Source organism: Maniola jurtina, chromosome 22 (genome assembly GCF_905333055.1).
Source record: "Maniola jurtina chromosome 22, ilManJurt1.1, whole genome shotgun sequence".
Taxonomy (NCBI): Eukaryota; Metazoa; Arthropoda; class Insecta; order Lepidoptera; family Nymphalidae; genus Maniola; species Maniola jurtina.
In genome coordinates, this window is record NC_060050.1 from 8,058,555 (window position 1) to 8,081,993 (window position 23,439).

The 23,439-nt window shown below is 38.1% G+C and overlaps 1 protein-coding gene and 1 long non-coding RNA gene across 8 annotated transcripts in view; one reads left to right on the forward strand and one right to left on the reverse strand.

The window, feature by feature from the left end:
* LOC123876714 overlaps positions 1 to 12,454 on the reverse strand; it is a 29,325-nt gene extending 16,871 nt beyond the window's left edge. Inside the window, exon 1 of the long non-coding RNA XR_006798405.1 lies at positions 12,308 to 12,454. This is a non-coding gene — a long non-coding RNA (uncharacterized LOC123876714). The remainder of the gene's footprint in view (positions 1 to 12,307) is intronic.
* The window catches only part of LOC123876692 (trithorax group protein osa), a 209,127-nt gene continuing 192,725 nt past the window's right edge, over positions 7,038 to 23,439 (forward strand). For 4 of the 7 annotated variants that reach the window (XR_006798399.1, XM_045922990.1, XM_045922994.1 and 1 more), the window contains exon 1: positions 7,039 to 8,431. Coding sequence is in view for 6 of the 7 variants with exons in the window: in XM_045922990.1 (XP_045778946.1) it covers positions 7,886 to 8,431 (546 nt within the window). In the remaining variant the exon portion in view is untranslated. Of the gene's footprint in view, positions 8,432 to 23,439 lie in introns of all 7 variants that reach the window. The other 3 variants (XM_045922991.1, XM_045922993.1, XM_045922995.1) reach the window with 2 other exon arrangements.

The window sequence follows — 23,439 nt, forward strand, 5'->3', positions numbered from 1 at the left end:
CTCGTGTAGTTGACATTGACTGCCCTTTATAAAATTGGAAATGCCTTCGATGCGATCGATGGAATGAATTTCGGGTAAGGTGGAAATGTTCTCTGGACGAATACATATACCGTTGCCATTACTAAAACGATTTCTCGAGAGCGTTTTTTTTATGTTGAACATCTTCCACCCTCTTCCATCAATTGAGTTTTTCCATTATATTTCCAGGGTATGTTTATGTATAACATTTAACTTGACTGACTACCTATACCAATTTTTTTAAATGCATTCGTGTGATCGTTAAAATTCATTGAGGTGCATACACACTACTGTGTTGTGTAATGTTGTGTCTGCAGTGTGACGCGACGAAAGGTGACCGAAATCATTTTATATGGAGTCAGTAATATCACGCGCATTTACTTACCTATATCTGTATACCAGAACGCAGCAGTCTGTCTGCACCTTTAGTTAAATTGTACGGATTTTATTATGAAATGACAAAATAAAAAATACTTTTACGTGTGTATAGCATGCCACTTGCGTGAGATCTGTCATCACATCACATTTTGTCAGTATATTTATATTTAATAATACCGTGATCTTTGTACTTAAATTAGGATATTTTACGAGATTTATTAGTTTAGAATAATTTTATGCCATAACTAATTTATATTATGAACTTTTATAGATTTTTTGTATAATTTTTCAATACTGTTTAATAATAATATTATGTTATTTAAAAAATAATTAAAATGCATGTTTGGTTTGGCATGCGGGAACATTCGCTCAATTTGAAAATAACAAACATTTAAATGTAATAAGTAAGTGTGAATAAGGTATCAAAATATAGTGTTTCTTGACATTTGTACTTTCTTTGGTCTCTAAACAAATCAAAGAGCTTATAAAAATTAAGTCCCCTTAAGTTAGATGCAATTTTTTTTCGTAATCATGTAAAGGACAAGAAAGTATTTTTAAATATTTTAGCACCCTTTCGATTTTTCACAGATACAACTTGTACCTACCCTTGTACCGATGAAGACAAAAACCATCTTTTGCTTCTCACTCCCACGAGTCGGAGTAAAAAAAAACAATATCAGCCCAAGTTGTATCTGTTGATTATCCACACGTATACTTAAGTACATGAAGTTATTCGATGTTAACACATAATCATAATACAAAAAAATAACATTCAATAATGCTAGATTCGTGATATTTTTAATAACGCCTTAACGAATCGGTCCATGACTGGTTAATGAAATTTGAAAAGATGATATTTTTGCATCAGTGTTAACAATAATTTCTATGAACATAAAATAATAAATATAAAAACATTCCATTTGGAGTTTTATTCCTTATCATTCCTTTTTTATTTAACTACTGGAAAACGTGTAGCGCATGTATAGCGTGTACACGAAATGTCATATCATAACATTATAAGTGACTATATCAGAGGGAACTCTCGGTTTGATCCTGAGGGCCGGCGCAGATATGGCTGAGCGCAGCGCAGCATGCCCGCGAAGTTTTCTAATCATGTGACACATTACGCGAATTTCTACCAGAGAATGCGCGAGCACGCGCGGGACTGCGCGAGCATCCGCGCGGATGCACAATTGATTTTAGATTTATTTCAATTAGGACAATGTAGATAATATTTCGACTGTGAAAAATGCTCTGCGCTGCGCTCCGCCATATGTGCGCCGGCCCTTAATCGACGATATCGAAATATATTATGGTAACGTAAAATCAAAGAAAATTAGGGCTATTTTAGGGCCACCTGCGTCAAATGTACAGTACGCGACAGGTCGAGATGGCAATCAGGGTACAAGGCGGGGGGATGCCCCGCACGTCACCGGAGCTATTCCGCGCCGGGTTAGTGTTGGGCGACCCTACCCCGATTGTCATTTGTCACCTCGAGCTGTCGCGTAGGTAGGTACTATACTAACATTTGACGCCTGCCAGTGACATCGAAGCCTCTACACGACTTGTTCGAAGTTCTGTCGTGAACTCTACTCATATGCAAAGGCTTTTAAAGCGTATTTTGACTTTGCTCAGACCTCGTTTTCAAACGAGTCATTTATGCCAGCGATACAACGTTCTCGTTCTATCAGTACCTAAGTATGATGAGCAGTTAAAGTGCGCTCTGCTAGGTGGTTCGCTAACTCAGTGTCTAACACTGGTTAGGTAGAACTATCAATGGATTAAAAATGAGCTCGGCGGCTATTTAGACACTGAGTTACCGAATCAACCGCCTGTAGATCTCAACCTAAGATTAACAGCAACGAAAAATAGAATTAGGGTATTTGATAGGGCTAGATTCCTGTGACCAAGTTTCTGCATCATCAGACCCTAGTCATTGTCCGACCGCAAGATATTTACAATCGGTACAATGTAACTATTTACATCAACGGTTCGACCAAACGAGGTACATCATCGCCTCGTTCTGGTGCGGAACGTAATAAGGCTTCTGGAGCACATCGCTTGACAGTGATTGATGAGAGTCTCGGGGAGAATGAGGCTCTCGGAGGTCTACGCGAGCTGCAGGATTTTCGAACTTTGATTTGTTTGTTCTGCCAGCTAGTCAACGTCATCGGCGAGTAGAGGTTGCACGCCTGTACAGTACATTACAGTCTAGGCCGATAAAGTTTACAGCTGAGAACTTCCGATGTAAATTTAAAGACAAATCTAGACGCTAGAGCCATTACACACGGTCGACGTCGACAGTTAGAATCTCTAATTTATATGTATAAAAGCCGCCGTGTGTGTATGCGCACGGAGTTGCCGGTCGTACGGGCGACTCAGCGAGTTGCTGCGTAGTAGGCAACTGGCTAGTCGCTCCAACTAATAGGAACACGGGATCTTTATGGGAGCGTTCACACGAGAGCAACTTTTGAGACGAGTGGACATCGTGCAGAAAACTGTCCTTCAAATTGAAAACGCAGCACAAGTGAAAAACTCAAAAGTGTCGATTACTGCATATAGACTTACGAGGGCACAAAAATGATCCAGGCTTTTGTGACGAATAAGTAGGTATATAATAATAATAAATAATAAAAATGCAGTGTAATAAATTGTGAGTTGTTTGACCTCATTCCACCCTCTTTTTTCTACAGCCGCACCGCACACCACCGCAAGCAATTCACCCTCACCACCTAGGTCCGGGTGCACTTCGACCGCTCATTATGTCAGATCCTTTTTTCCACGCACATGCACTGTGGATCCCTTTTGCGGTGTTCCCTTTAGATTACTACATGGGGTTATTCAAGAGGTGGACCAACAAATTCCTGAAAGGCTGGCAACGCATTGGTGGTTCCCCTGGTAATGCAAATACTCGGTAATCACTTAATATCAGGAGACCCGCCTTATCGTTTGCTCACTATTTTATTTAAAGAAAAAATTGTAACCGAGACGTAAAAAGAAAACTGGCCAAGTGAGAGTTTGACCTCGCTCTTTTTGGGTTACGTACATAATTATTATTAACAAAATGTTAACTAAATATTTATAGATTTTATTATTGTGGTGGGGAAGGATGACTACATGATGAAAAAAGTATGCCCCCAAAACGGTAGGTATAGCTTTCTTTATCCCGTTTCTCTTTACAATTGTCAATGCTATTGCATTGCACTTTCTGCAACGTCCATTCTCCACGACTGTACAAGATACAACGGTCCAAGAGTAGTATGTTCCTTGCAACGGTCACTCGGCTTGTCTCCCAGCCTAGTTACCTTCATCTGAGTTGCCCGTCGATTGAGTTGCCGGGCAACAAATCGACTGTGTGATTTTTAAAATTCATTATATGCAAGTGCTTGACCACAATCACACCTGATGGAAAGTGATGAAGTGGCCTAAGATGGAACACGTTTATCTAGAAGATATTCACTTTTAGGGGGGCCACACCACTTCTTTGTGAATATGAAGAAAAAGAAAATTATTCACCAATTAATTATTTTAAATAGGATACCCAAATCAAGTTGTTAGATGCGGACTTCGTGGCCTCTTGGGTTGGTCGTTTGACACATCTCTATACTTACCCGTCGCCACACATTATTATTTATAGAATATACATTCCACTGAAATTGACCTATACAAGTACGCTGGAAATGGTGTGCCGTGCAATGTACGTAAGCATGGCAGTAATTTTGCCCGAATTAAAATTGACCATTAGTGTTAGATAGTTTTCATGTTGACACTATTTTGACATATGTATCATCACTAACATAATATATTGGTTTGAGTACGCTCACTGCTGCTATGAGAGCCAAAATGGTAAAAATCAAGTTGCTTTAAAAACAGTTCGGCAAACGCAAGTCCATCGCCATCGTACTTTGTACTTTAGTATAGGTCAGTGGTACATTGAGACTGTCATTCCATGGTTATAATGTTGGTGAAACTGAATAAAATGTTGCCATATTGATGTGTTTTGGAGTCCCGTAAACCGGAAACGAAACAGTCGGATTGAATATTATGCTGAATTTCAGTGTTACATTTTTTCAGTTGATTTTCGATAACATTGAAAACTGAAATATATAGCATTATTAGAATTTTAGATTTTAACCAACACAGTAATATGGATTAGATAAGGCTAGCTTTTACTTTCATCTGTATATATTTAAATTCAAAGTCCTAATTGACTGACTGATTGACATAACTATACATATATTTTTAGGGTTCCGTACCTCAAAAAAAACCCTTATAGGATCACTGGCTGTCTGTCTGTCCGTCTGTAGTTGTCAAGAAAACCTACAGGGTACTTCCCGTTGACCTAGAACCATGAAATTTGGCAGGTAGGTAGGATTTATAGCACAAGGTAGGATTTAAGCCGTGGGGATTTTGGGAATTTCTGATGGTGAATTAATATATAAGGTGTCAAGCAATGGTTTCATGATAACACTACAAGAATGATATACTCAAACTTGATGATGTAGGGTAGAGCACTCCTAAGTATTGGTGTCACTCAGAAAAACAGGTACTATTTAAATATTTTTATCGCATTATTGGAATGTCCTCCCAAAACCAACACAAAAACACAGGTTCAATGTGTGGAGCTTATCCGAGAGTTTTAATCTAAAAACACTAATCCAATAATATCCATACTGTCTGTCTGTCTGTCTGTCTGTCTGTCTGTCTGTCTGTCTGTCTGTCCGTCTGTCTGTCTGTCTGTCTGTCCGTCCGTCCGTCCGTCCGTCCGTCCGTCCGTCCGTCCGTCCGTCCGTCCGTCCGTCCGTCCGTCCGTCCGTCCGTCCGTCCGTCCGTCCGTCCGTCCGTCCGTCCGTCCGTCCGTCCGTCCGTCCGTCCGTCCGTCCGTCTGTCCGTCCGTCTGTCCGTCCGTCTGTCCGTCCGTCTGTCCGTCCGTCGGTCCGTCCGTCCGTCCGTCCGTCCGTCCGTCCGTCCGTCCGTCCGTCCGTCCGTCTGTCCGTCTGTCCGTCTGTCCGTCTGTCCGTCTGTCCGTCTGTCCGTCTGTCCGTCTGTCCGTCTGTCCGTCTGTCCGTCTGTCCGTCTGTCCGTCTGTCCGTCTGTCCGTCTGTCCGTCTGTCCGTCTGTCCGTCTGTCCGTCTGTCCGTCAGTCCGTCCGTCCGTCAGTCCGTCCGTCCCTCCGTCCGTCCGTCTGTCTGTCTGTCTGTCTGGCAACTTCTTATCTCGGAAAAACATTGTTCCCTCGGGATTTTAAAAACCTAAATCGGGCATCATTTAGTGCCAAAATAAATCATTTGATTAGAGCGTGATTGCTATCACAACATCTAATTATCCAGTTCACAATCCAAATACCGAAAATATGCGATGTCGATCCGAATCTCAGATGGAGACTAAACTAAAACCTTCAAAACACTCGTATTTATTTATTTATTTATTTATTTATTTATTTACATCTAATTGAACGGCAGTGCCACTTACACGAACTAGATGATTAATTATTATACAAATACAAAAAGAAAAAATAATAAATGGTAAAGATAGAACAAAATATGATACAATGAAAGATTTTAAATTTTGAATGTTTGTACGCTGAGAGCACTGATATTATGCAAGTTCCGTCTTGTTACCCTCCTAGCAACAGATTGTATGACATCGAATGTTCCAAATACCGATTAAATCAAACTACCTTCAACAGATAATTTAATAATTTTATATTATTTTTGACAATTCAAATCAATTCCTGGTAATATTGTTAGAGCCGAACATAGACTTTTTATTTAATTCCAAATCCCACCTTTTCAATCCTGATGCTGCAAGGTACTGAACTTCTAAGCTGTGGAATTCGGAATTTAAGATTTGGAAAGTTTTGCCGGTGAATTGATATTTTAGGTACCAAGCAATACTTACACTAAAATGCTTAAAATAAAAATACATTGAACCGTCTTACGAAACCACTACAAAAAAAGTGCGGTGCGGTGCGATGCAATGCGGTGCGATCCAGTGCGATGTGCTGCGATTGATTTACGTTTTAATTTATATTTTCTCTGATTATGCTCACCCAACTTCATACATACATAACTACACGTATAGAAACAAAAAATATTTTTTTAGCTGTCTCGGGAGTCGGTTTTTGCTTACAATAGGAAATTTTATGGTGAGACTTAGTGAGGTATAACGAGTAAGGTGAGTAGGAAATTTTCTTAATCTTATGGAATATTGAAAATCACACGCAGACAAATTCACAGGCAACTGCTAGTTAAGTAACTATAAAATTTACAAGCAATTATTATTATCAACTTTTTATGATTATTTATTATTAACATCGATGTATTATTAACGAATGATTGCATAATAGCGAACATATTGGCAAAAAGCTCAATATTTTCAGTCAATTTATTTTTAATTACGTTATTGCTGTTTTTTCTAAAATAAATAACACTTGCATTTACGTATGGAAAAGTTATAATTTTATTATTGTAACACAATAGTTAGCGATAAGTAGTTTGACGGTTGGTGGTTCTTATCACAGTTCTTATAATATTTTGTAGGTAGTCTGGGGACTAACACTATAATGTGGATTCTGTGTCTGTGGTTAACTTTAACGAGCAAAGAGTATGGAGTATATTGTCGTGACCTGACAAGTCGCCCAGTGTTTTATTTTTGAACACTGTAACGAACTATTTCTGCTAACATTCTGCTATTTCATTCAATATGCAATACATTTTTACTTTTTACGCAATATTTTTTCGTTTTGTTTTCAATTTTATCCATAGTGAATATAGCCACGATTGAATGTCTTGGCGCCAGCGGAAATCATATTTTCTGAGTGTTGGTAGTATTGTAGTTCGACGTGGTTCCAGGAAATGTAAACATGCACAGATAATTTTCTTCTAATTCTCTATTTTGGTGCATAATATAGCCTAATATTTTTGCTGCACTAAAGCCTAAATGATATTACAATACATTTTATTACAAATTGTGTGCCTAAATTATCAGTAATTTCTGTTATTTTATTATATGTCACCACAGTGAAGATAGGCAGAAGCGTCGTCAAGCGCTGTAGAATTTCAAGTCTGCTAATGGCGGACGCTAATAATTTTGGAAGTTTGGTGATTCTATTGTTCTGTTTTTAAGAATTTCACAAATTTTTATATTCGGGAATGAGTTTTGTTCTAAGTGATCGCGTCCACAGTGTTATATATGTGCCAGTGATATGAAATGTTCGGTGTGAACATGACAAAAGCGCCCGCTAGATATGTAACCTTTTCCATAACCTCGTTTACGCGAATGGAGTAGATATGTGATCGATGTGTGTGCAACGGTGAACGATTTTTCGTCAATTCGCGTTACAATCAGTGCGAAGTTTTTCGGCATTTTAGTGATGGAAGTGTCCGCGTCGCGGTTTTGCAATCCGACGCCCGTTTTCGATGTAACGTAAGCGAGCCGGTCGATCGCTAAAGCTAGTGTAAGCAGGGACGGCCGCCACCAGCCGAACATGGCTGCGACGCAGGCGGAGTCTCAGCGAAGCGATGCGAACGTAGATCAGAACCCATCGGAACAGCTCAGTGAATCTCGGAACGCTCTGTTACAAAACGGCACCGACAAGTCCGTCGGGCGCGTTCCGCCCGATGGCGTCGTGAATACAAAGAGTAAATCGCCTATGTCGGCCGATCCGGGCCCGCCACGCGACGCTGGTGAGGCGCCGGGCCACGAGCGAAGCGGCGAGCGCCCGCTGCCCGACCAGTACGGCTCGTACCGCTACCCGGAGGGCGCAGACCCTTACTATTCTCAGAGGCCCGGGTTTCCCGGTAAACCGCGGCCGCCGCCGCAGCAGAGGTTCTTTCCCGGACAGGCGGTGTCGCAGGCGCCGGGCCCCACTCCCACGCTGAACTCCCTGCTGCAGGCGAGCGGCGCGCCGCCGCACCGCTACGCCAACAGCTACGAGCAGCCACCCGGTGGCTATGGGCCCGCGCCCGGCTGGCCGCCGCCTCGGCCAATGCCTCCCTATAACCCTCAAGGAAGCCCATATAGGAATTCAACGGTAAGTTTTGTTATTCATATGGTGCTTCACATGCTTCAATCTAGGTTATGAATAATAGGGTCTTTAGTAAAACAGACAACTCTAATTAATTTAAATGTGTACTTAAACAGTTGCAAAAGCACCTTTGTATCCTAATTTTTAATCATAAAAATATTTTCTCAAATCAAATCAAACTACAAATTCCAACTTACTGTTACCTTCTATTTGCTTGTTAAAAGTGGTAAGTAATTTTAATATATTGATGATTTTTTTTAAGGTTTATTTATTTCTAAAAAACTGAACTATGCCAATGCATCAAATAATTCTTTATGAATATTACTATAAAGAATGTAGATGAATTTATGAACCTATTAATGTATAAATTAAGTACTATAGAAAGTTATTCAAAAAAGCAGAAGCTCCAAGATCTACTTTATATAGGTGCCATAATTAACTATGTAATTACAATTAAGGTTACTATAGGTTACTATAACAGTGATCATAAGATTAATAAACTTTTCTACACAAAAGTTATCCAGAAGTAATCTAAAAAGGAAAAAGTAATTAATTAATCTTTTAATTTTTATTAACCAAATTATTAAACTCACCCTATGTAAACACATAAAAAACACTTGTTGGCTATCATAATCCATACTAATATTACAAATGTGTAAAAATGTGTGTCTGTTCTTCCAAATTTCATCGAATTAATGTTGACAATTGACATGGTTATTATTATTGTTTGAAATGCTTTTTTCTATCATACCACTGTAGGAAAGTGGTAAACCCTTTCAAATCAAACCTTGAAATGGTTGCTTTCATTATTATTATCTCAATTCTTCACCCACAGTTTGGCTAGTACTGAGTATAACCAGTGGGTTAAGATGTTGGTATGTCAGTCAGTTAATTTATCCTTTTAAAGTAAAGCATGTATAGTCTATTCTGAGACATTTTCTTTGCGTCATCATGAACTTCATTATCCTAAGCCTCAATCCATCGCCAGCCCATTACTGAATACAGGCCATAGTCTAGCATACTGGATACGTGCAGGCTGGCAGATGTCACAGTTGCACACCTTTGGGAACCCAAGCACGATCAAGTTGACCAATCAAGTTTGCCATGGACTTGGCATCCAGTAAACATGACAGTGTATGGCAGTGTGTATGAAGTCGTGCAAACTTGACGGTGTGGTGTATGGCTATCTGATGACTGAACCCTACTTCAGCTCTGCCGCAAACTGGACAGTTAACTTGATTATAGGGCCAGTGTTAGGCACGCAGGTTCCCTTCAATGCTAACGTAAGTTGGTAATATAGTATGATTGTTTAAATTGTACATTTTTGTTATTTGCGTGTGATATTATCATGTGATCACTCTTCCAACTATGTGCACTGGAAATGTCATATTAAAATGGACTTGGACCAGGGTATATTTAGGTCTATGATGTTTTTCTTTTTAGACCATCTAAAAAGAAAAAGACTTTAGACTTTAGACAGTCTGGATCAGTGAGTTGAACTAGAGTGAGGGAACTCTGTTTGATTCTGAATTGATGATATGTCCAATATTGGGCTATGGGTGACGTGAAATCAAAAAGAAATAGTCCTTCATAGCCTACCTAGAGTCAAATGTAGGTAACATTTGATGCCTGCTGGTGGCGACGAAGCCTCCACGCTTTGTTAAAAGCTCCCTTACTATTGTGAACTGTGGTTGAATGCAAGCTTATGGGGATGGTACTTTAACTGTGACTTGTATATGGTGGTGGTGTTGTATATTAACTTCTTTCACTGATTTGGTGCCAAGATGTTCATGGGTTTTCATTGTTCCTTATAAACCATTCACATATGCTTAAGTATTGAGTCTTCATCTTGTTGTATTCGTTTTATATTAGAATCGCAACCCCAGACTTAATCCATAAGGCCAAATGGGTGTAAGAGCTGCCGTAACTTTAAGGAGTTTGTTATCAATTGGCAGCTTTAATTTCTAAAGATTTATCAGAACTGTTTACGATATTTTATTTACAGTTTCTCTCTTTTTGCTCGGATGGGTTTCCTCCAGGTCATTCTTCAATTTAGGTTCATACCCAGGTATGTAACACAGTTACTGTTAGTGTGTGATAATTCAGTGACACTGAGTTTAACTGGTGGGCAATCACCCATTCTAAGAGTAGAAGTTATAATATGCAGTGACATTGACTAGCTAGCTATAATTCTCCACATAATTAGCCTTCTTTGAGTTTCTTGAATATTTTTCTGTAGTTTCAGAGTTTACAGGACCTTTGTGGGGGCAAGTATTGCAGTATCATCAGCAAAACCTTGAGGTAATTAAGTAAATTGTAAACAAGTTTGAGATAAGTAAGTCAATTGTAAACAATGTATACTGAACTGGGCATAGGACAGAGCCTTGGGACACTCCAGCTTGGATATAATAGAAATCTAAAGTGCATTCGCCTTCCCTAATTTGAATTCTGTCAGCTAAGTTAGGGCTTCATTATGCCAAAGTAAGTGTGTGGTAGAAGCACATTGACTTGACAGAGCAAGCCTTTGTGCCAGACTTAATCAAATGCTTGTTTTATATCTAAGTTTATGGAAGAACAGTAGTATTCTTTTTGAACAAGGCTTTTTGTAATGATTTGGCATTTGGCACACACTATGGACTTGTTCAACTGTCGCATGCGTCTTCAAGCCAAACTGGTGATCCATAAGAATCCTTATTTCAGAAATGAGCCTAAGTAATTGTTTCATTAGGATCTTCTCAAACAACTTCGATAATATGGTTGCAAACTAATAGGTCAGTACAGATGCAACATCATGATATGGATTATGATTATGATGTTGGTAAAAAGGAGAGTGAAGTACATGATTCCCTTTTTTAGAAAGTTCTTTTTATCTATTAAGTCAAATCCTGGGGCTTGTCTTTCAGAATCCTATTGTTTTTAGGGGTCCATACCTCAAAGAGAAAAACAGAACTCTTACAGAATCACTTTGGTGTCTGTCTGTCTGTCCACTCTGTTGTGTCTGTCGAGAAAACCTATAGGTTTTCTCGACAGACACAACAGGTACTTCCCGTTGGCCTACAATCATGAAATTTGGCAAGTAGGTAGGTCTTATAGCACAAGTAAAGGAAAGTACATGTTACTTAATCAGGTAGAAATATAGAGTTCAAATATTTTCAATGGAGATCATATCTATGTACTCATGTAATTATCAGGTATCAGTTCTAAACTTAGTTTATCTTGAATCTTAGAGGAAATAAATTATTGTTTACTAATAATATAAGTAATTTATTATCAATTATGTAATTTCGTATGAATGACTGGGTGACTATTGTGCTATATAAATTATGAATGAGCATAATTACACATACATACACACAGTTATCAACATGGTATTACACAAATCGTGATATAGAAAAAAGGAACATTAGCAATTTTAATTGAATGTAATTAGAAGCCAGTTTAAACGCTTTATCGGCGGATAATTCGTTTTTCATTCATACAGGGAAAATATAAGAAAAAATTACACTAGGACTGGTATCCTATGTAGTTACACTGTACGTTCTCGTCACGGCCATGTATGCCGGTTGTTACTTGCTGGTCGCAAAAGGGAAAAAGAAAAAAGAGGCTATAGAGGAATAACAAAGCTGGCCCCGCCGTTAGCGGATATAAAAACGAAAGCGCACTGCGATAGTGAAAGTTTGATGTGTAGGCAAATATTACTCGCTCCCAGGCGGAGATTTGTGCGTTCGTCTCAATTGCAAAAGGGAGTAAAGGCATCCGCAGCGCGAGGCTCTTACGTCATTCTGATTTCTGCCGCTTCCACTTTCCGCACATATGGATTATGTAGTAGCGAGATGGTGGCAATTTCGGTACTTATGAATAGTTCATCGTTGCAAGCAATACCACAGTTCACGACAGTTAGGGAGCTTGTAACAAACCGTCGAGGCTTCGACGTCACTGGTAGGCGTCAAGTTAGTACATTTGTCGCAGGTAGCCCTAATGTAGCCCTATTCTTCTATGGTTTTATGTCACCATAGCCTAATATTGGAGTATAATAAATAAAAAAATATAAAAAGATACATAAATAAAGTACATAAAAATATTTAAAAATAATATATATAATATGTATTACAAAAAAAGATATTAAATATTAAAAAAAAAAAACAATAGAAAAAAATTGTAATAGTAATATCGATAAAATCATGTATCAAAAAAAAACCTAATTTGAATGTTAGTCTACACCTGAAAGAACCTCGTCAGTAGTATGAAACCGTCCAGCAATTTCTATTACAGTCCTCTTAGAAATTGCTGGCTTGGCGATTACAGTCCTCTGTAATGAAATCCTTTCTTCTGTAAAGTAGTAATTTCCGAGCAAGTGGTAGAGACCGGGAAGTAAGCGTTTTCTGGTCGAGTGTGAGTTATTTCTAAAAATGAAACAAGAAAATTATATACATAACGGAGGCCGAGGGTGTTATCGGGGTATCGTGGGCATATTTTTCACTTTTTTATTACTTTGTAGGCGCTTCTAATGATTATTAAGATTGAAGCATGATCTAACCACTAGTAAACCTGGATAATAACTAAGCGGATATGTCAGGATAGCAACCTTTAGATTAACCGAGCCTTCGTGGGCGCACTAACGATATTCTTGGATTATCAAATGATATTGAACTACCCGCAACTACAAACATGATAACTCTCACTTACTGCACGTGACAACTTCCAGCGTAACTAGGTAAACCTAACCTAACCTACCTAGACCGGCTCCCCCACCCCTACACCGGTCCCAAACCAACCATCTAACCTAATCACCACAATAACAACTCGTTTAACCACCAGCACCACTTTAGGTAACCTCTACTCTAAAACCTACAGTACGACACTCACACACCGTATCTACTGAAAACCTACTCGGACCGAAGCCAGAACAAGAATGAATCAAAGAGAATATAATCACTACTGGAATGAATCGCCAATCGCTACGCAAATATTCTGATAATAATAAAATGCGAGAGTGAATTCTGAACACAGCAACGCGTGCCGATCCAAATCCAACTCTGACAGTGACAGCTAAACAAATATGGCTGAGTACCTTCACGTAACGTTACTTTTCACGGAGTCTATGACATTAAAACCTCTTTTTAATATTGACTCGACGACATACATATTTTGCTCTCTCTCCAAATAGGAGGTGTGCACTCAAATTACTATTACTTGAACTCATTTGATTGTAGGTAACTTGTTTAGTAAATAATTTAAAACGAAAGTCGATTTGCGCATTTTGGGAAGGCAAAAAAAATCTAACTTTTTAAGTTTTTGCTCCGAATGACGCTTACAGCGCTTGCAGCGATGTAAAAAATACGATACGGATAACCGTGCTGTGTTCTGAGCGCTGAAAGCGCAATTCCGTAGATTTCCGAATTCAAACTAATTACTAAGCCGATATTTAGGAAGAATGATTATTCCGAATTCAAACTTATGATAAGAAATTAATACTTTTTACTTTTCTGGACAGTCGTAATACTCCGGGAAGTTTAACTTTCCAACCAATCTACAGGGGGTGTTATCATTTTTTGGGTAAAACCTATTCGCTACTCATATATCGAAGTAACCACCAGCTTCGAAGCTATTATGTAGAGGCAGTAGCGCCTGGACGTGTTTGACGGATCACGCTATCAACGTGAATGGAACTTGACATCTGACACGTGCAGCCAACGTCGCGTGAATTCGAAAGGGTTTCGCTGCGACACCAGGGTATCAGGTATCCCAATTCCCAAGTACTTAAATACTTGATACTTAGTACCTGCTACAAATTCAGACTCAAATAACTTTATTTACGTAGAATAACTTTTCACTTCGGAAAGGAAATGGTAGTGAGAAGTCTTGCCAATGACGAAATGGGTCTTTTTATAGGTATTTATCATTATTATTATTATCTACTGTCCATTGAAATAGAGGTCGTAGTAGTTAATCATAAAATAAAATAAAATTATCAACTTTCAAAATAATGTTAGGTACTTTATCAAAAGGGGTATCATATGTGAAAAGGTTTTAGTTGTACATTCTAAAACAGATTTTTATTTATTTTTATGCATAATAGTGCATTGTAGTGATTTATCGTGCAAAATGTCGAAAAAATCCGACTGTAGTACGGAACTCTCGGTGCGCGAGTCTGACTCGCACTTCGCTGGTTTTTTCGTCAAAACTTGATTTCAAGGAGAATTTAACTGAAATATTCGGCAGGTATTCGATCAAATAGTGTCAAGACTGGCTGTCGTAACTGCCAATCTTATGGCAATTGATCGAAGTTTGAAATTATCACAGCCCACAGGTGTCAGCTCGCCGTCACCTATGACAACTACCGTACGGTCTCTGAAAGACCTGCTCATTCCATTTTTCGGGATCCAAAATACAAAAAAAAATATCACCTAGAAAACTTCTTCATCTTTAACTAAAGATTCCAGAAGGGATTTAACTCTTAAATTGACTGGGATAAGGGTCGCAGTTTTCCTCTGAAGTTCACTATCAACAGTAACTACGTTCCAAGTTCAAACTAAAGGCTTGGGTATAGGCTCCGTGAACTTGGCACCCGACTTCAAAAATTGTAAATTTTTTTTATGCGTATCGATAGCCTTTCGTATGTAGTTGATTGTAGTGAAACGTTTTTCGTTTGTAGTAATTTCAAAAAAAAATTATAACGAAAAAAAAAATGGTCTTCCCCCGAAATTTGAAATTCAAGATTTTTCCAATTGATTCTCATAGATAAACGTTAGTAGTGGATTGTAGTGGAATTCTTTTCTCAAAAAGTTAAATAGAAAAAATTTAAAAAATAAAAAACATTTTTTTGTTTTCTTCTGGGCATAAGTCCCGTTTTAAGGGTTCTACGGTTACTACAAACGAAAGGATAGATAGAAGAAGGTTGCTAGAGGTTTGTAGTGAAAGAATTTTTGTTTGTAGTTACAAAAAACCTGCTTTCCAGAGGTTTATTAGCAAAATCTGGTTTTTTCAATCTTTTTTGTCCACAAGTCCCGTGTTAAGGCTTCTATGGTTACTACAAACGGAAGGATAGACAGAGCAAGGTTACCAGAGGTTTGTAGTGAACGAATTTTTGTTTGTAGTTACAAAAAAACCTGTCTTCCAGAGGTTTGTTTACAAAATCTGGTTTTTTCATTCCCTTCTGGGCATAAGTCCTGTTTCGAGGATTCTATGGTTACTACAAACGAATGGATAGACAGAGCAAGGTTGCTAGAGGTTTGTAGTGAACGAATTCTTGTTTGTAGTTAAAAAAACTTGTCTTCCATAGGTTTATTTGCAAAATCTGGTTTTTTCGTTCCCTTCTGGGCATAAGTCCCGTTTTAAGGCTTCTATGGTTACTACAAACGAAAGGATAGATAGAAGAAGGTTGCTAGAGGTTTGTAGTGAAAGAATTTTGTTTGTAGTTACAAAAAAACCTGCTTTCCAGAGGTTTATTTGCAAAATCTGGTTTTTTCAATCTTTTTTGTCCACAATTCCCGTGTTAAGGCTTCTATGGTTACTACAAACGGAAGGATAGACAGAGCAAGGTTACTAGAGGTTTGTAGTGAACGAATTTTTGTTTGTAGTTACAAAAAAACCTGTCTTCCGGAGGTTTGTTTACAAAATCTGGTTTTTTCGTTCCCTTCTGGGCATAAGTCCTGTTTCGAGGGTTCTATGGTTACTACAAACGAATGGATAGACAGAGCAAGGTTGCTAGAGGTTTGTAGTGAACGAATTTTTGTTTGTAGTTACAAAAAAACCTGTCTTCCATAGGTTTGTTTACAAAATCTGGTTTTTTCGTTCCCTTCTGGGCATAAGTCCCGTTTTAAGGCTTCTATGGTTACTACAAACGAATGGATAGACAGAGCAAGGTAGCTAGAGGTTTGTAGTGAACGAATTTTTGTTTGTAGTTACAAAAAAACCTGTCTTCCATAGGTTTGTTTACAAAATCTGGTTTTTTCGTTCCCTTCTGGGCATAAGTCCCGTTTTAAGGCTTCTATGGTTACTACAAACTAAAGGATAGATAGGAGAAGGTTGCTAGAGGTTTGTAGTGAAAGAATTTTTGTTTGTAGTTACAAAAAAACCTGCTTTCCAGAGGTTTATTAGCAAAATCTGGTTTTTTCAATCTTTTTTGTCCACAAGTCCCGTGTTAAAGCTTCTATGGTTACTACAAACGGAAGGATAGACAGAGCAAGGTTGCTAGAGGTTTGTAGTGAACGAATTTTTGTTTGTAGTTACAAAAAAACCTGTCTTCCATAGGTTTATTTGCAAAATCTGGTTTTTTCGTTCCCTTCTGGGCATAAGTCCCGTTTTAAGGCTTCTATGGTTACTACAAACGAAAGGATAGATAGAAGAAGGTTGCAAGAGGTTTGTAGTGAACGAATTTTTGTTTGTAGTTACAAAAAAACCTGTCTTCCAGAGGTTTGTTTACAAAATCTGGTTTTTTCGTTCCCTTCTGGGCATAAGTCCTGTTTCGAGGGTTCTATGGTTACTACAAACGAATGAATAGACAGAGCAAGGTTGCTAGAGGTTTGTAGTGAACGAATTTTTGTTTGTAGTTACAAAAAAACCTGTCTTCCATAGGTTTATTTGCTAAATCTGGTTTTTTCGTTCCCTTCTGGGCATAAGTCCCGTTTTAAGGCTTCTATGGTTACTACAAACGAATGGATAGACAGAGCAAGGTTGCTAGAGGTTTGTAGTGAACGAATTTTTGTTTGTAGTTACAAAAAAACCTGTCTTCCATAGGTTTATTTGCAAAATCTGGTTTTTTCGTTCCCTTCTGGGCATAAGTCCTGTTTCGAGGGTTCTATCGTTACTACAAACGAATGGATAGACAGAGCAAGGTTGCTAGAGGTTTGTAGTGAACGAATTTTTGTTTGTAGTTACAAAAAAACCTGTCTTCCATAGGTTTATTTGCAAAATCTGGTTTTTTCGTTCCCTTCTGGGCATAAGTCCCGTTTTAAGGCTTCTACGGTTACTACAAACGAAAGGATAGATAGAAGAAGGTTGCTAGATGTTTGTAGTGAAAGAATTATTGTTTGTAGTTACAAAAAACCTGCTTTCCATAGGTTTATTTGCAAAATCTGGTTTTTTCGTTCCCTTCTGGGCATAAGTCCCGTTTTAAGGCTTCTATGGTTACTACAAACGAAATGATAGATAGAAGAAGGTTGCTAGAGGTTTGTAGTGAAAGAATTTTTGTTTGTAGTTACAAAAAAACCTGCTTTCCAGAGGTTTATTAGCAAAATCTGGTTTTTTCAATCTTTTTTGTCCACAAGTCCCGTGTTAAAGCTTCTATGGTTACTACAAACGGAAGGATAGACAGAGCAAGGTTACTAGAGGTTTGCAGTGAACGAATTTTTGTTTGTAGTTACAAAAAAAACTGTCTTCCAGAGGTTTGTTTACAAAATCTGGTTTTTTCGTTCCCTTCTGGGCATAAGTCCTGTTTCGAGGGTTCTATGGTTACTACAAACGAATGGATAGACAGAGCAAGGTTGCTAGAGGTTTGTAGTGAACGAATTTTTGTTTGTAGTTACAAAAAAACCTGTCTTCCATAGGTTTGTTTACAAAATCTGGTTTTTTCGTTCCCTTCTGGGCATAAGTCCCGTTTTAAGGCTTCTATGGTTACTACAAACGAATGGATAGACAGAGCAAGGTTGCAAGAGGTTTGTAGTGAACGAATTTTTGTTTGTAGTTACAAAAAAACCTGTCTTCCAGAGGTTTATTTGCAAAATCTGGTTTTTTCGTTCCCTTCTGGGCATAAGTCCCGTGTTAAGGCTTCTATGGTTACTACAAACGGAAGGATAGACAGAGCAAGGTTACTAGAGGTTTGTAGTGAACGAATTTTTGTTTGTAGTTACAAAAAAACCTATCTTCCAGAGGTTTGTTTACAAAATCTGGTTTTTTCGTTCCCTTCTGGGCATAAGTCCTGTTTCGAGGGTTCTATGGTTACTACAAACGAATGGATAGACAGAGCAAGGTTGCTAGAGGTTTGTAGTGAACGAATTTTTGTTTGTAGTTACAAAAAAACCTGTCTTCCAGAGGTTTAATTGCAAAATCTGGTTTTTTCAAACTTTTTTGTCCACAAGTCCCGTTTTGAAGCTTCTTTGGTTACTACAAACGAATGGATAGACAGAGCAAGGTAGCTAGAGGTTTGTAGTGAACGAATTCTTGTTTGTAGTTAAAAAAACCTGTCTTCCATAGGTTTATTTGCAAAATCTGGTTTTTTCGTTCCCTTCTGGGCATAAGTCCCGTTTTAAGGCTTCTATGGTTACTACAAACGAAAGGATAGATAGAAGAAGGTTGCTAGAGGTTTGTAGTGAAAGAATTTTGTTTGTAGTTACAAAAAAACCTGCTTTCCAGAGGTTTATTTGCAAAATCTGGTTTTTTCAATCTTTTTTGTCCACAATTCCCGTGTTAAGGCTTCTATGGTTACTACAAACGGAAGGATAGACAGAGCAAGGTTACTAGAGGTTTGTAGTGAACGAATTTTTGTTTGTAGTTACAAAAAAACCTGTCTTCCGGAGGTTTGTTTACAAAATCTGGTTTTTTCGTTCCCTTCTGGGCATAAGTCCTGTTTCGAGGGTTCTATGGTTACTACAAACGAATGGATAGACAGAGCAAGGTTGCTAGAGGTTTGTAGTGAACGAATTTTTGTTTGTAGTTACAAAAAAACCTGTCTTCCATAGGTTTGTTTACAAAATCTGGTTTTTTCGTTCCCTTCTGGGCATAAGTCCCGTTTTAAGGCTTCTATGGTTACTACAAACGAATGGATAGACAGAGCAAGGTAGCTAGAGGTTTGTAGTGAACGAATTTTTGTTTGTAGTTACAAAAAAACCTGTCTTCCATAGGTTTGTTTACAAAATCTGGTTTTTTCGTTCCCTTCTGGGCATAAGTCCCGTTTTAAGGCTTCTATGGTTACTACAAACTAAAGGATAGATAGGAGAAGGTTGCTAGAGGTTTGTAGTGAAAGAATTTTTGTTTGTAGTTACAAAAAAACCTGCTTTCCAGAGGTTTATTAGCAAAATCTGGTTTTTTCAATCTTTTTTGTCCACAAGTCCCGTGTTAAAGCTTCTATGGTTACTACAAACGGAAGGATAGACAGAGCAAGGTTGCTAGAGGTTTGTAGTGAACGAATTTTTGTTTGTAGTTACAAAAAAACCTGTCTTCCATAGGTTTATTTGCAAAATCTGGTTTTTTCGTTCCCTTCTGGGCATAAGTCCCGTTTTAAGGCTTCTATGGTTACTACAAACGAAAGGATAGATAGAAGAAGGTTGCAAGAGGTTTGTAGTGAACGAATTTTTGTTTGTAGTTACAAAAAAACCTGTCTTCCAGAGGTTTGTTTACAAAATCTGGTTTTTTCGTTCCCTTCTGGGCATAAGTCCTGTTTCGAGGGTTCTATGGTTACTACAAACGAATGAATAGACAGAGCAAGGTTGCTAGAGGTTTGTAGTGAACGAATTTTTGTTTGTAGTTACAAAAAAACCTGTCTTCCATAGGTTTATTTGCTAAATCTGGTTTTTTCGTTCCCTTCTGGGCATAAGTCCCGTTTTAAGGCTTCTATGGTTACTACAAACGAATGGATAGACAGAGCAAGGTTGCTAGAGGTTTGTAGTGAACGAATTTTTGTTTGTAGTTACAAAAAAACCTGTCTTCCATAGGTTTATTTGCAAAATCTGGTTTTTTCGTTCCCTTCTGGGCATAAGTCCTGTTTCGAGGGTTCTATCGTTACTACAAACGAATGGATAGACAGAGCAAGGTTGCTAGAGGTTTGTAGTGAACGAATTTTTGTTTGTAGTTACAAAAAAACCTGTCTTCCATAGGTTTATTTGCAAAATCTGGTTTTTTCGTTCCCTTCTGGGCATAAGTCCCGTTTTAAGGCTTCTACGGTTACTACAAACGAAAGGATAGATAGAAGAAGGTTGCTAGATGTTTGTAGTGAAAGAATTATTGTTTGTAGTTACAAAAAACCTGCTTTCCATAGGTTTATTTGCAAAATCTGGTTTTTTCGTTCCCTTCTGGGCATAAGTCCCGTTTTAAGGCTTCTATGGTTACTACAAACGAAATGATAGATAGAAGAAGGTTGCTAGAGGTTTGTAGTGAAAGAATTTTTGTTTGTAGTTACAAAAAAACCTGCTTTCCAGAGGTTTATTAGCAAAATCTGGTTTTTTCAATCTTTTTTGTCCACAAGTCCCGTGTTAAAGCTTCTATGGTTACTACAAACGGAAGGATAGACAGAGCAAGGTTACAAGAGGTTTGTAGTGAACGAATTTTTGTTTGTAGTTACAAAAAAAACTGTCTTCCAGAGGTTTGTTTACAAAATCTGGTTTTTTCGTTCCCTTCTGGGCATAAGTCCTGTTTCGAGGGTTCTATGGTTACTACAAACGAATGGATAGACAGAGCAAGGTTGCTAGAGGTTTGTAGTGAACGAATTTTTGTTTGTAGTTACAAAAAAACCTGTCTTCCATAGGTTTGTTTACAAAATCTGGTTTTTTCGTTCCCTTCTGGGCATAAGTCCCGTGTTAAGGCTTCTATGGTTACTACAAACGGAAGGATAGACAGAGCAAGGTTACTAGAGGTTTGTAGTGAACGAATTTTTGTTTGTAGTTACAAAAAAACCTATCTTCCAGAGGTTTGTTTACAAAATCTGGTTTTTTCGTTCCCTTCTGGGCATAAGTCCTGTTTCGAGGGTTCTATGGTTACTACAAACGAATGGATAGACAGAGCAAGGTTGCTAGAGGTTTGTAGTGAACGAATTTTTGTTTGTAGTTACAAAAAAACCTGTCTTCCAGAGGTTTAATTGCAAAATCTGGTTTTTTCAAACTTTTTTGTCCACAAGTCCCGTTTTGAAGCTTCTTTGGTTACTACAAACGAATGGATAGACAGAGCAAGGTAGCTAGAGGTTTGTAGTGAACGAATTTTTGTTTGTAGTTACAAAAAAACCTGTCTTCCATAGGTTTGTTTACCAAATCTGGTTTTTTCGTTCCCTTCTGGGCATAAGTCCCGTTTTAAGGCTTCTATGGTTACTACAAACGAAAGGATAGATAGAAGAAGGTTGCTAGAGGTTTGTAGTGAAAGAATTTTTGTTTGTAGTTACAAAAAAACCTGCTTTCCAGAGGTTTATTAGCAAAATCTGGTTTTTTCAATCTTTTTTGTCCACAAGTCCCGTGTTAAAGCTTCTATGGTTACTACAAACGGAAGGATAGACAGAGCAAGGTTGCTAGAGGTTTGTAGTGAACGAATTTTTGTTTGTAGTTACAAAAAAACCTGTCTTCCATAGGTTTATTTGCAAAATCTGGTTTTTTCGTTCCCTTCTGGGCATAAGTCCCGTTCTAAGGCTTCTATGGTTACTACAAACGAAAGGATAGATAGAAGAAGGTTGCAAGAGGTTTGTAGTGAACGAATTTTTGTTTGTAGTAACAAAAAAACCTGTCTTCCATAGGTTTATTTGCAAAATCTGTTTTTTTCGTTCCCTTCTGGGCATAAGTCCCGTTTTAAGGCTTCTATGGTTACTACAAACGGAAGGATAGACAGAGCAAGGTTACTAGAGGTTTGTAGTGAACGAATTTTTGTTTGTATTTACAAAAAAACCTGTCTTCCAGAGGTTTGTTCACAAAATCTGGTTTTTTCGTTCCCTTCTGGGCATAAGTCCTGTTTCGAGGGTTCTATGGTTACTACAAACGAATGGATAGACAGAGCAAGGTTGCTAGAGGTTTGTAGTGAACGAATTTTTGTTTGTAGTTACAAAAAAACCTGTCTTCCAGAGGTTTGTTTACAAAATCTGGTTTTTTCGTTCCCTTCTGGGCATAAGTCCTGTTTCGAGGGTTCTATGGTTACTACAAACGAATGGATAGACAGAGCAAGGTTGCTAGAGGTTTGTAGTGAACGAATTTTTGTTTGTAGTTACAAAAAAGCCTGTCTTCCAGAGGTTTAATTGCAAAATCTGGTTTTTTCAAACTTTTTTGTCCACAAGTCCCGTTTTGAAGCTTCTGTGGTTACTACAAACGAAGGAATTGATAGAAGAAGGTTGCAAGAGGTTTGTAGTGAACGAATTTTTGTTTGTAGTTACAAAAAAACCTGTCTTCCAGAGGTTTGTTTACAAAATCTGGTTTTTTCGTTCCCTTCTGGGCATAAGTCCTGTTTCGAGGGTTCTATGGTTACTACAAACGAATGGATAGACGAAGCAAGGTTGCTAGAGGTTTGTAGTGAACGAATTTTTGTTTGTAGTTACAAAAAAACCTGTCTTCCATAGGTTTGTTTACAAAATCTGGTTTTTTCGTTCCCTTCTGGGCATAAGTCCCGTTTTAAGGCTTCTATGGTTACTACAAATGAATGGATAGACAGAGCAAGGTAGCTAGAGGTTTGTAGTGAACGAATTTTTGTTTGTAGTTACAAAAAAACCTGTCTTCCATAGGTTTGTTTACAAAATCTGGTTTTTTCGTTCCCTTCTGGGCATAAGTCCCGTTTTAAGGCTTCTATGGTTACTACAAACGAAATGATAGATAGAAGAAGGTTGCTAGAGGTTTGTAGTGAAAGAATTTTTGTTTGTAGTTACAAAAAAACCTGCTTTCCAGAGGTTTATTAGCAAAATCTGGTTTTTTCAATCTTTTTTGTCCACAAGTCCCGTGTTAAAGCTTCTATGGTTACTACAAACGGAAGGATAGACAGAGCAAGGTTGCTAGAGGTTTGTAGTGAACGAATTTTTGTTTGTAGTTACAAAAAAACCTGTCTTCCAGAGGTTTAATTGCAAAATCTGGTTTTTTCAAACTTTTTTGTCCACAAGTCCCGTTTTGAAGCTTCTGTGGTTACTACAAACGAATGGATAGACAGAGCAAGGTAGCTAGAGGTTTGTAGTGAACGAATTTTTGTTTGTAGTTACAAAAAACCTGTCTTCCATAGGTTTGTTTACAAAATCTGGTTTTTTCGTTCCCTTCTGGGCATAAGTCCTGTTTCGAGGGTTCTATGGTTACTACAAACGAATGGATAGACAGAGCAAGGTTGCTAGAGGTTTGTAGTGAACGAAT